General features: G+C 36.0%; 2 protein-coding genes across 2 annotated transcripts in view; one reads left to right on the plus strand and one right to left on the minus strand.

The window, feature by feature from the left end:
• Positions 1–2,129: 2,129 nt before the first annotated feature.
• Positions 2,130–5,899, plus strand: arpc5b (actin related protein 2/3 complex, subunit 5B). Its single transcript, XM_051092121.1, has 4 exons — positions 2,130–2,418; positions 3,297–3,370; positions 4,491–4,667; positions 4,770–5,899. The coding sequence occupies exons 1-4, from the start codon at positions 2,280–2,282 to the stop codon at positions 4,830–4,832; spliced, it is 453 nt and encodes a 150-aa protein (XP_050948078.1). The 5' UTR covers positions 2,130–2,279; the 3' UTR covers positions 4,833–5,899.
• A 3,099-nt stretch (positions 5,900–8,998) lies between these two features.
• Positions 8,999–13,859, minus strand: part of hmcn1 (hemicentin 1) — a 93,296-nt gene continuing 88,435 nt past the window's right edge. Inside the window, 5 exon segments of the mRNA XM_051138888.1 lie at positions 8,999–10,483; positions 10,564–10,690; positions 11,182–11,301; positions 12,924–13,035; positions 13,037–13,287. Coding sequence (XP_050994845.1) covers positions 10,117–10,483; positions 10,564–10,690; positions 11,182–11,301; positions 12,924–13,035; positions 13,037–13,287 — 977 coding nt within the window. The 3' untranslated portion in view covers positions 8,999–10,116.

The following is a 13,859-nucleotide window of genomic DNA, read 5'->3' on the forward strand; positions in this document are numbered from 1 at the left end:
TGATGAAAATCAAGCAATTTCGCCAAGCAAATATAAAGAAATAGGTTGCAGCAGTTTTTATTTCGACTGAACTTGAGAAATCCGCGATGGGACTGAGCGCGAATAGCTTCAGCGATTCCTTATAGTACAAAATCGCTGTCAGTCAAAAGGAGATGCAATCTTTCGACAGACCCTCCAATCATCATGCAGAAGCTCGGAGTCCAGGCCAGCCCACTCCTCATTTGCTCCTCATTCACCCCCAGAGACGCTGAGCGTCCGTGGGCGGGACATAATCGCAGCGTTTATCCAATGACCGTCTAGTTTCAAAGCACTGAAAAAAAACGTTCAAAGCAGCCGCATTGAAGTCAATGGACGCTGGGCTTCAACGGGGAAATGCACTGTGACGCTACGGGAATGTATGAGAAGTTAGATAGTTAGATATAGCAAGTCAGCCGACCTGCTATATCTAACTGATTCTGAACGAACTCGTCTTTGAGATGAACGTTTTCTAACGCATTTTTAGTCAATAAAATGTTAATACAATAGTACATAATTTGACCATTAATTTTGTGACATTATAGGGGAAGCTGAGCTTCCCTTGCAGTCTTAAAGAAATCGCCACTGTATTATAGTAAGGGCTAAGTTTAGGGTTGGGGTAGGTGTAGACGTTAATAAAACACAATCTAATGGGTAGAACAATTAATTTCATTGTTAGTTTCCGGCGGAGCTGTTTCTCTTCTAGCCACAACCCTTTGAGGCAAACCGACTTTTATACACTTATTAAGTGATATTATATAGATACATTATATTTTTTAAGCTTAAAAGGCCCCTCGGTGTTTATAACGAAAAGTGAAAAGTGTCAACCACAATTAAATTAGTTATTCAAGAAATGTTTTTAAAAAATATCAGATGTTTGTGGAGCAAATTAAACTAATATTGACATTTAATTTACATCTTGAACATTTTGATTTTGTAGTAATTAATTTAATTATAACTTACTTTAAACTATTTTAAAGGATCACTTTTAGAATAAAAATGTCCTGATAATTTACTTATCCAAGATGTTGATGTAGTTTAGATTTTTAAGGAAAACATTCCAGAACTTCATCTAATGGGGATCAGCGGGTTGAAGGTCAAAATTGTAGTTTCAGTGCAGCTTCAAAGGAAAGCTTCAAAACCGAGGAATAAGGGTCTTATGTAGCGATACGATCAGTCATTTTCTAAAAAAATGTAAATGAATATACTTTTTAACCACTAATGCTCCTTTTGCATTAGCTCTGCGATGCGCATGCGCGTCAACCCCAGGGTAAGTCTAAAGGCAGATTTACAAACATCATAAACTCGTGCTTTTAGGAAGAACCAGACATGGGTGTCATATAGGGTGATAAAATATTTTTAATAAGACTGAATTTACATTTAACGTGGTTACAATTTAATAAAAACATTGGAAATAGGTAATTTTAACGTTTCGTTTCAACGGTTATTCAAACAACGAATAAATTATATACAGAAAGCTACATTATCACTGATCTATCGCGAGTTTAAGCATAATTTAAAAATCGTTATAATCACTGAAGCTGTCTACGCTGTTAAATTAATCTCTTACTAACACTGTACATCTGCGTTTTGTTGTTTATATCATGAGAGAATTCAAGAGTTCCGCGCAATCAAAAAAACTGATGAATTTCAACGACTCACCTGAACGCTTCTGATTGGCTATTTCATTCCTAAGCTCAACAGAGTCGTGTGTAATTGGTTATAATGCGCAACACTGTAAAAACGCTTAAAAAGAATTACGGTGCAACATGAGCAGATCTTAATTTAATGTCAGCATTTGCGGTTAAAAAGTATATAAATGTACATTTTTTTAGAAAATGACTTATCGTTTCGCTAGATAAGACCCTTATCCCCATTTAAGTCCATTATATGAAGAAAATGTTTTCCTCAAAAACCTTAATTTCTTTTTGACTGAAGAAAGAACGACATGGACATCTTGGATGACATATGGGTGAGTAAAGTATCCTTTAACTAATCCTTTAAATCGTCTCGCAAACCCAATGGATGTTTGGCTGAGGTCCTCTAGTGGTTGAGAATCACTGGATTAGGAATCGGAGCGTTTCAGTTTACGTTGTTCCCGATAGAGGGCGCGCTAATGCGGAAGTGATGGTGTCCACCACTGACTACCAGACAGTAGGCTGCAGGAGTCGCCAGGCTGGTTTAGCGTAGAGAACTGTTAGATTGTGTTCATGCAAAACATAGCGTTCAGCTGAACATCAGACGGGGAATAAATAGCCTTCATCATGTCAAAGAATACGGTGTCCGATCGTTTCCGTAAAGTGGATGTGGATGAATACGACGAGAACAAGTTTGTGGACGAAGAAGAGGGAGGAGAAAACCAGCTGGGTCCAGATGAGGCAGAGGTGGATTCTCTCATCAGACAATATCCTTCTTTATTCACCAGCCAACGTGTGCATGATATGAAATAGTCATGTTTTTTTTCAGTGGCACCAGCTCATATTAATAATTTTCGCGTATAAAGTACTTGAGTGGGTAATTATGACATATACGGCTAATTAAATATTTTATTTGAAAAAGTGTGCGTAAATAATTAAAGCAGAAAGTGCTTATTAACAGAAGAAGGAAAGACGATTTTATTTGTGTTACGTCAACATTATATGCACTGATTTGTTCATAATTCATGAGTTGCCTGATACACCAGCTGGCCTGCAGATTTCTGTACATCAGAGACTCCACACGGACTATTCTATGCGCTATTCTACACATTTGCATTTATTTTACTAGACAGACACCCATCCATTTATTAACAGTGAGTTTTGATAGCGCGGTCTGTAGATCAGTTTTTATAGTTTATAAGTGAAGCGAGAATAGTTCAAGAAACTTAAACGTAATCTTGCTGCATTATGGACATGCATTAGCTCATTTTAGATCTGTGAAATGTCCAGGCCTGTCTTAACATTCCAGACATTCTTTTTAACAAAACGGTTTCTTAAAAAATGCTAGTTATGTTAACTACAACATATTATGTTCACACTGTGTGGTGGTTATAAATATGAGGTTCTTCTATCATTTGAAACTGTTGCAATATTTAGTATAAGGAAGTTGAATTCATGTCCTTATATGTCAGTTTTGGAGTACCCAGGGTTTTATTTCCTGTTTCTAATGTTTTTTTGTTTTTTTTTCCTGTGGTCGCCTTGTAATATTTTTTTCTGAAGTACAGCATGCACATATTTTAATAGTCTAATTGTTTAATTTATAGATTTAAATTGTGTAAGTGTTTTTCTTAACTCCACTCTTCAAAGGGAACCTCATGGGTGCCCTGCAGGCAGTATTAAAAAATCCACCAATCAACACAAAGAATCAGAACGTCAAGGTAAGTCATGCCACCTTTTTTCCTGAAAGGAAAAATAATTTTCCTCTGATCAGATACAGAAGATAATCACCTTTTTTCATCATTTTGGATATAAAATTGTATAGAAAAGGTTGCATTAAAATACTTTTTTAAAATTACGAATAATACATTTTTTTAATGACATTTTACTTATTTTAAAATGTTATTAATATTAAAGCTTTACGGCAAACAACAAATACACACGCACTGCGTTTTTTAATGTTTTTAAAGAAATCTCTTATGCTCTTCAAAGTTCCATTTATTTGATCAGTAATACAGAAAAAAAATTGAAATATTATTGCAATTTAAAATAACTCTATTTTAATATACTTCAAAATTTTTATTTCTGTGATGCAAGCATGAATTTTTTATCAGCCATTACTCTAGTCTTCAGAAATTATTCTAATGTTGGAAACAGTTGTGCTGCTTAATTTTTTTTTTTTGGAACCTATGATACTTTTTTCAGGATTCTTTGATGAATAAAAAGTTCAAAATAACAGCATTTATTCAAAATACAAATCTACTCTAACAATATAAGTTTTTACTATCACTTTTATCAATTTAACACATCCTTGCTGAATAAAAGTGTTTATTTTTTTAACAGTCAAAGAAAAAATTTACTGATCCAAAACTTTAAACAGTAGTGTATATAGTTAAAACAAGATTTCTATTTTAAATAAATGCTGTTCTAATTAAAATTTTATTTATCAAAGATTCCTGAAAAAAAAAAGTATCAGAGGTTCCAAAAAATATTAAGCAGCACAGTAGAATAAATAAATCAGCATATTAGAATGATTTCTGATGGATCATTTGACACTGAAGACTGGAGTAATGATGCTGAAAATTCAGCTTTGCATTACAGGAATAAATTTAATTTTAAAATATATTAAAATAGAACAACACTCTTTTAAATCGCAATAATATTTCACAATATTACTGTTTTTTCTGTGTTTTTAATTAAATAAACACAGCCTTGATGAGCAGAAAAGACGTACGAAAAACAGTACAAAAATCTGTATCCAAAACTTTTGAATGGCAGTGTACATATAGCTGCTTTAATGCACCATACTTGGATTTTGACATTTTGGATTGTTTTTTGTAGGATCGTGCTGAGGGTCTGGTGCTTAAGGTGCTCAGCTCTTTCAAGAGTACTGACATTGAGAAGGGCGTTCAGTCTCTGGATAAGAATGGAGTTGATCTCCTCATGAAATACATCTACAAGGGCTTCGAAAGGCCGTCCGAGAACAGCAGCGCTGTCCTGCTGCAGTGGCATGAAAAGGTAGGCTTAAAACCATTGTTCTCATAGCAAAATAAGTGTTTAGTGCTCCTAAAATATGTCAGTAGTTTATATCTTGCTCTGTTTGCTTTGTATTGTCCTCAGGCTCTCTCTGCAGGTGGAGTGGGCTGCATCGTGAGGGTCTTAACAGCTAGGAAAACAGTGTAAACTGCAGCGGGTAAACATATCGCACAGAAAAACACAACCCAGCAGCGGGAAATCCTGCTGAGACACTCAGAACAAAGCGATGACTTTCCACAGGGTACCGAAGAGGACCTTTCATCCGATTTCAATGCGTTTTACCCTCTTGTTATATCACTCTTCACTCACATAGTCAAAAAACGCATAACCGTGCCATCAGTCGTATGCTAGATTTACAGTAGCTTCTCTCAGGAATACTTTTCTACACTCTTCTGTATTGTATTCAGCAATCTGAATACAAGAGACTTGTTAAGAGTTTTATAAAATCTTGCTTACGTTTATTATAACCTTTTTATTATTAATAGTAATTTACTTGCGCAATCTTCTTTGAGAGAAATGTAACCTGTTATTTTAGTCTGCATGTGTGTGAATGGCTTAAAATGAACAGTCACAGTCACAGATTGGTCGGTGTGTCTTACTGGCACTACGTCTCTTTCCACAGTGGCTGTCGGATTATGAATAATACTCACCGGTGCATTAAACCTTCCCATCGCTGATCCCTTCTCATTTGTTCTAAATCGCCAGTCGTATTTAATTTTTCATAACCAAAGCGCATTAGCTTAAATACTCCTATGAAGACATGAAGTTACAATGCCGATCTTATGCATCATCTGCAACATCTGTTTGATTTTCTTGGCAGATGGAGCCATCTCACTAATCGTGACTTTCACTAATGCTGTTATTAAGTATTAATGTCTTGTCTTAACGTATCTGTGTATCAGCATTCCAAAGCACTTATTGCCGTGGACCATTGTTACTATGTGTGTGTGTCAGAATGCATATGTCTGTATCCAGTCTGCGTCAGGAGGCGTTTTTAAGCCAATCATGTTGAATACTGCCTCAAAGCAGATCATTACTGATCCAGTCTGATCTGAGACGTATCGTCTGATTACAGGGATCTGCCTCTACAATGCAGTAATACAGAAAGACAAAGTGCAAACACTCAATAAACCAAACCGGTATAATGACTGCCTTACAAAATATTCCTTTTTTATGTTTGTGCTTTTGTGATTGAATAAAAAATGTTAAATATACTCAAGGACTTGAGTTTTATATTTTGAATATATACAGTGGACATCAAAATTAGAGAACAACCTATAACTTCCTGAATTTTAAAGTCACTGCCTAGTCCTATGTGAAGTTAACCTAACAGGAGTAGAACGGCAGTGTTTCAATGTTCAAACATATTTATAAATAAACTATTTTATAAATTTTTTTATTTTAATAAAAAGAATACAATTTATATACTTTTTAATGCCAAATGCTCGTCTTGTCTTACTCTGCTTGCACTGTTTTTTTCCGGTTCATGACAGTTAGGGTATGTCAAAAACTCCCATCTCATGTTCTCCCTCAACTTCAAAATCGTTCTACATCGCTGTTTTACCTTTTTTGTTAAGGGTGTTTGATCTTCTTTGCATGTTCACTTTGCAGTCCAGGCAGAGTAAGACAAGACCAGCATTTGGCATTAAAAAGTATATAAATTGTATTCTTTTTATTAAAATAACCAATCGTTACATTAGATAAGACTCTTCTTTCTCAGCTGGGATCGTTTTCAACCGCATTTGGGATTGTTTGAAGCTGCACCATATCAGTCCATTGTATGGAGAAAAATGCTTAAATGTTTTCCTCAAAAAACAATTTCTTCACGAGTGAAGAAAGTAAGACATGAACATCTTGGATGACAAGGGGGTGAGTACATTACATGTGAATCTTTGTTTTGGAAGTGGACTTCTCTAATCTGGCACCTGCTGCTAATTTTCTTAATTATTTGACAAACCATATTTAACTGGCAGCATTCCTCCAATTTTTAACTGAGATTGCAAGATGGTGGGCTGCTCTAAGGTGACTGAAATCCTGCGACAGGGGATTGTTCAGTTGAAGGCCAAAGGGATGACCCTTTCAGCCACTTTCTAGAGAATTTGGTCATTCCAAATTTGCGATTTCTCGAATATTGCAGGTTTACAATGACACTAATTCGTTCAAGTCCCCTAAAAAGACTGGTCATCCATGAAAGACAAATACATAAGAAGACAAGTTAAAGCGGAGACTCTCAATGGGGAATCGGTTCAACACTGCAGCTGGAATTGCTTCCCAGTTTAGTACTGAACAGGGTGAAGATCTCAGAAAAGAAATTATGTTTTTTAAAGAAAACATTTTAGGAATGTTCCCCATAGTGGACTTCTATAGTGCCTGCGAGTTTTAAATGTGTGTCGCCGTGAGCGCCGTTGTGCTGTATGTCAGCACACTAACCACGAGGCTATTGGTGCCAACGCATTTATATACTTTTTAACCTCAAATGGTCATCTTGTCTAGCTCTGCGTGAACTCTGTGCCTTCTTTTAGAGCCTTCTGAAGCTGCATTTAAACTGCATTTTGGAAGTTCAAACTCACGGCACCATATCAGTCCAATATATGGAGAAAAATCCTGAAATGTTTTCCTCAAAAAGCACAATTTCTTCACGACTGAAGAAAGAAAGACATAAATGTCTAGGATGACAAGGGGGTGAGTACATTATCTGTACATTTTTGTTCTGGAAGAGAACTTCTTTAAGAGAACTCAGACTGAAGGTGTACTCTGTAGCTTAGCTAAGCTCACTTTTGCTGAGGAGCATGTTGTGTGGAGAGAGGAGAACTGATCCAAAGTACACTTTAGTGAGGACAGCAAGTTTAATTGATTTGGGTCTGGAGGGAAACATTTTGTTTCGGCATCAAACTGAGAAAAGACTGAAACCCAAGTGCGTAAAGAAGTCAGTGAAAGGTGGAGGAGGAAGTGTCACGGCTTGAGGAACGTTTTCTGCAGCTGGAGTTGGGCCTCTTGTACAGCTACATGGCAGGGTGATTGCAAACGTTTATCAGAACCTCCTTCAACAACATTCAACAGTTCCTTCCTTGCAAGCATCTCCCAATTAGCCTGCAATTTTCATGCAAGACAATGCCCATATCATACTGCAAACAGTTAAAGCAGCTTCCTGAAGCTAAGAACGTTGAAATAAGGAAATTACCAGGCCAGAGTCCTGATCTAAACCCAACTGAAAATCTCTGGAAAATTCTCTGGAAAAGTTATGGCTAAGAAACCCACTACAGTTACCAAACTATGGAAGAGAGTGAAAGAAGAGTGGACCAAGATCACACCAGCGCAGTGTGAGGAACTAGTGTTGTCCTGCAGCTGCAGATGTGCTGAAGTCATTTAAAGAAAGGGCCTCTACACTTCCTATTAATTTCTGACAGCTGTAACTCTCCAAGATATAATCTTTCGTGCTGCAGTGGTTACTGTTCTTTATTTTTGATCACTGTTTTCCACAAAATAAAGGTTTCTGTTGAAATTCCTTGGATATTTTGTCAAACATGTTAGTAGAACAGTGCTATACCTACAACTAATATTCCTTCAAATTATGAAGATTAACAATATTTCAGAAAAAAATTAAGTATTTTTAGATTGTCCTCCAATTTTGATCTCCACTGTATATGTAGGAATATTATGGTAAAATCTCTATTCACAGCATCTACTGTAAAAATGTTGCAGTAAAGATTCCAACTTTGGTTTGGTTACTTTGTTTTTACAAATGTTGGGCCAAAATTATTTTCTCTGATCACTGATATTGTCAGTGAAATAGTATTTGTTTAACCTACAACATTTACTTCCAATATACACAACCACTAAAAAATGTGGGGTTGGTAAGATTTTTAGTTATTTATTTATTTTTTAATTAGTTTCTAATGCTCAGTAAGGCTGCATTTATGTGATCAGAAAAACAGTAAAAACTGCAAAATTTTGAAATATGATTACAATTTAAAATAACCATTTTCTAATTTAATATATTTTAAAATGTAATTTATTCCTGTGATGTCAAAGCTAAATTTTTAGCATCATTTCTCCTGTCTTCAGTGTCACATGATCCTTCAGAAATCATTCTAATACGCAGATTTGGTGCTCAAGAAACATTTGTTATTATAATTAATGTTGTGCTTAATATTTTTTTAAAAGTAAAAGCTAAAAATATAGATCTTTTGTATCTTCTAAAAATCTTAAATTTTTTTACCTTCACTTTCAAAAAAAAAAAAAACACTTACTGACCCCAAACTTTTCAACAGTAGTGTATGCAGCTCTGAAGTGAATGTATCATAACAAATGGATCGTACAATTTATTGCTTTTTTAAAAAAAGAGAATACAACATAGTATTACAAATAAAAAACCCAAACACTTATATACATATCATTAAAATAGAATACACCTTGATTACTGACACAGTTACAAAAAAATACTCCAAATGTGTATGAACCTGTAATGATAATGAGACATTGCTATTATGTGCATAATTACTGATCGACAATTACTCTCTTCTAGAGTAACGGTAGTGCTTACCTGAGGTGGACGTCCTTTTCATTTTCCGCAGATGTGGCTCAAACCCAAACCTCATCATGTCAAAAAGCACAACATTTAAACCAAACAAACCTTCCCCATCTCATTTCATAGAAAGCAATGGAGGGAATTGAGTTTCTTTCATATATTCAAGCAATTCCCAATAAGTTAATAGGTAGACATATATGCAAATGTAGTCTATTACACCACCCATAGTCCTGCTGTACATTCTGCTGAAGGATTCTTACGGCCAAACCACTAACCTGCCAGTGGTCTTACAACTGGTTTCACATGAAGTCTGAACCTCGGAAAGCAGCGCTGTCTGTCTGCAGAACTCCGCAACTCAGCTCTTCCAGCCTAAAAGGCCTTTTACATGTCTATGTGACCTGTGAGAATCTCTTCAAGTGGCGGATCTGCACTCACACATACACACTCTCACACAAAGACCAATATGTCTCAGTCACACATGTACAAAAACTGCACTGTTCTCAGAGGCTGCGCTATAAAAGATTTTATCCAGATGGACTGTACATTTTCCGTCACGCTCTATTTTTATCCGTCAGTAAATTATAGCTACGGATGAAACATCTTTTTTGAGAAAACACCAATATTACAGGAACTTCTGTGCCAAAAGCTTCTTTAGTTTTCCTTTTTGGCCTTTTGCTTCCATAATTTGCTTTAAAACTTTGTTTTCTTCCCTAATCCAGTTTAGAAACCCTTAATGTCGCAATATAGTGTAGGAAAATTTCTGAAACTAGATTTCTTATTTTTTTGATTTGTCAAAATGACAGAAAGCATGTTTTCAAAACTCATCAAATGACGGATTTCTTTCGTTTAGCGCAACCTCTGATCATTCCCTCTCTTCATAGGCTGTTAGACGTAGTAAAGTGCTCAGTAGGGATAAGCTGAGACAGCGATGTAGACAATAAAGGTGGTCTGGTACTCTATGCCTCCATCGGCGCTGTAAGACAGGGCTCGCACCTTCATGCGGTACGTGTGAGGTTCGCGCAGTGGCCGGGTGGTGAACAGAACACCCTTGAGGTTTTCGTCCCGGAGGGCGAAGGGCAGAGTCGTGTCCTCATCGACTACTAAGAAGGAAGTACGTGGGTGGACGACTCCATCCTGGGTGTAGGCAACGAGCCGGATCAGGTCCTGATTGGCGGCGATGCCAAAGGGCAGGGACAGCAGTTTGTACTCCAGTGCATACGGGCTCAGGGCGCACTCCAGATCATTGGGCGGACAATTCTTCAGGCAGAACCTGGATGGAAAGGCAGAACTTGCTTTATTATAACTATCAACTAAGTAAAAGAAAATAATTGCAAAGAGTGGCAGTCTCACCCTGTAGCTGGATCTCTCTGATAGTTGGGAGGGCAAGGTGTGTCGATGCACTGGTAACTCCCTCTCATATTGAAACACATCCTGTTCGCACCACACTGAATGTTCTGCTCCAGGCATTCATCTATGTCTATTTATACACAGACCAAAAGTGAGCAACACACAAACCTCTTAAAGGGTTAAATCACCCAAAAATGAAAATTCTGTCTCACCCTCATGTCATTCCAAACCCGTAAGACCTTTGTTCATCTTTCAGAACACAAATTAAGATATTTTTGATGAAATCTGAGAGCTTTCTGTCTTCGACGTGCGTGGATTATTTTAATCATGTCTTTACTACATTTCTGGGCCTTGAACGTGTCAGTTGGGTTTGAAAGCTCTCAGATTTCATCAAAAATATCTTAATTTGTGTTCTGAAAGATGAACAAAGGTCTTACGGGTTTGGAATGACACTATTAATTAGTGTTCCGAAGATAAACTAAGGTCTTTTGGGTTTGGAACATAATGAAAGTGAGTAATTAATGACAGAATTTTTATTTTTTTGAGTGAACTAACTCTTCAAACTTAGTATAGTTAGATATTTTTTTCTAAATCAATTATTGAATGTCTTAATTTTCTTACCTTGGCAGGTTTTGCCGTTGGTCATAAGGCGATAACCGCTGGGACACAAACACCTATGGCTCCCTGGTGTGTTCATACATTCATGTTGACATGTATCCCTCTGTTCACACTCATTAATATCTAAAAACACAAGACAGGTAGTAAGTAATTCATTATTATTTGGAAATGGTGCCATTTGTGTGTCCTTGTCTACTGATGTGATTAACAGGACATTAAACATACTGACATTACGAAATTAGTATATACTATAAAATAACTTTTAAAATGAAACATCAATCAGGACGACAGCCAATTTACATGCACCAATTTATTACTCTTTTTGTCTAAATGGTTTAAATTATTAAATTAAATTTACTACACTACCAGTCAAAAGTTTTTGAACAGTAAGACTGTTAATGTTTAATGTTTTTCAAATCAGTCTCTTCTGCTCACCAAGCCTGCATATATTTGATCCAAAATACAGGAAAAGCAGTAATATTTTGAAATATTTATATTTTTATAATATATTTTAATAAATATACTATTTAAAATAACTGCTTTCTATTTGAATATATGTTAAAATGTAATTTATTTGCTGATTTGCTGTTCAAGAAACATGTTTCATTATTATCAATATTTAAAACAGTTGAGAACATTTTTTTCAGGATTCTTTGATGAACAGAAAGATCTAACGATCAGCATTTATCTGAAATAAAAAGCTTTTGTAACATTATACACTGTAGTATTCAAAAGAGTATACTTTTATTTAGCCATATAGAAATTAATTAATATAGAAATTAATACTTTTATTTAGCAAGGATGCTTTAAATTGATTAAAAGTGATGATAAAGACATTAATAATGTTACAAAAGATTTCTATTTCAGTATTTTTTATTCATCAAAGAAACCTGAAAAATTGTACTTGGCTGTTTTTAACACAACAAAATAAATGTTTTTGAGCGGCAAATCAGAATATTGGAATGATTTCTGAAGGATCATGTGACCGGAGTAATAATGCTAAATATTTAGCTTGGTAATCACAGGAACAAATTACATTTCAAAATATATTAAAATAGAAAACAGTTATTTTTAATAGTAAAAATATTTCAAGATTGTACTGTTTTTGCTGTACTTTGGATCAAATAAATGCATGCTTGGTGAGCAGAAGACACTTCTTTAAAAAACACTAAAAATCTTACTGTTCAAAAACTTTTGACTGGTAGTGTATATTCTATATTTTACCGTTTACTATATTCCTTTTTCTGTGTTCTATGGAGCCCCTAAAGGTGAGTTAATGGAAATGGAAAAAATGTTGTGTTCACTTGCAAAGCTTTTGTGTTTCCCTAAGAAAGTTTGTTTGCTCAAAAGTTCAAGAAACTTTGCATTTGCTCAGACAAACTTTTGTATTCTTTGTAAGCGAATCAAAGCATCTCAGGAGAACACAAATGTGAAAACTTATGTGAAACATTATTTTTTCACATCTCACATGTTTTCTATGAATGGCTATGTCCCATTGGGGGCTCCACAGTGTCCAATCCCCTCGCCCTGCTTAAAAAAAATCTTCCTGAATTTTTTCTGGCACTATTTCCACATAATATTACAAAAACATTGCATACTTTATAATCTCTTAGTTTATCAGTGTAATAGCAGCGTTTTCAATACTCTGATCTTTTAAGAGAAAGAATACTGTATACATATACATCTGACCTTGCATATGAAATGAAACCCAAATTCTACAGCTCAACAGTCGCTCTTGTAGTTACCTAAACACTGGCCATTATTTGCCATAAAACCAGGGGGGCAGGAATTAGTATCCCTACGACTGCGTGACTGGGCATTGTTTGGTCTGTTGGCCATGTGACGTCCCCCCGACGGGGACATATGAGTGGAAACTCTGGGAAGTCAGGCTATGGTAGCGCTGCTGGTAGGAGCTCCGATCAGAAGAGGACTGGGATGTTCTATATCCATATGAGAAACTCTCATAGCTGGGCAAGCGCTCTAGTCCGGCACAGGACTTGCCATCACCCAGCAGTTGGAGCCCCGGTGGGCAGAGGCACTTGTAGCTGCCAGGGCTGTTCACGCACTGATAGGCACAGGGCACCGGTACCAGCTCGCACTCGTTTATATCTGCTCTCACAGCAAGGCCAACACAGAGAAAGAGAAATAGGGGAAGCAAACAGGGAATATCAAGGAAATAGAGTTAAAATGGAAATAGATCAAAAGGAGAAAATAAGAAGAAGGGGATGAGAAAAATACTGGACGTGAGTAGCTATCCCTCAAAAGCATGTTTTTAATACAAAAATACATATTGTATTTTTGTTGTAAAACATTGAGTGTATTTAATGATTTCTCACAAGGAGCATAATTTCTATTAATAAATTAAATTTAGTTTACTCAGTGATTCCCTATCAGTACTGAAACTCAATGGGAAAAATTCTAAATGCCAAAACGGCACTTTTAATCCCAAATGAATGTCACTAGAGGACATTCAAAAAATGCAAAGCAAAAGCACTTCAGGGGAGAGTCCAAAGCAGAAGGTTGAAGGGTAAGACTGAAAACACAGATAGAGGAAGGACATATTCGTGCTGGCCTTGCTGTAAGAGTGAAGCTACTTACCGGTGCAATACTGCAAAACTCGTGCCACTTGTATCAATAACTTGCAACACTTTATGACAATTACATCTGTTGCAGCTCAAAAA

The sequence above is a fragment of the Labeo rohita genome, chromosome 20, assembly GCF_022985175.1.
Source record: "Labeo rohita strain BAU-BD-2019 chromosome 20, IGBB_LRoh.1.0, whole genome shotgun sequence".
Taxonomy (NCBI): Eukaryota; Metazoa; Chordata; class Actinopteri; order Cypriniformes; family Cyprinidae; genus Labeo; species Labeo rohita.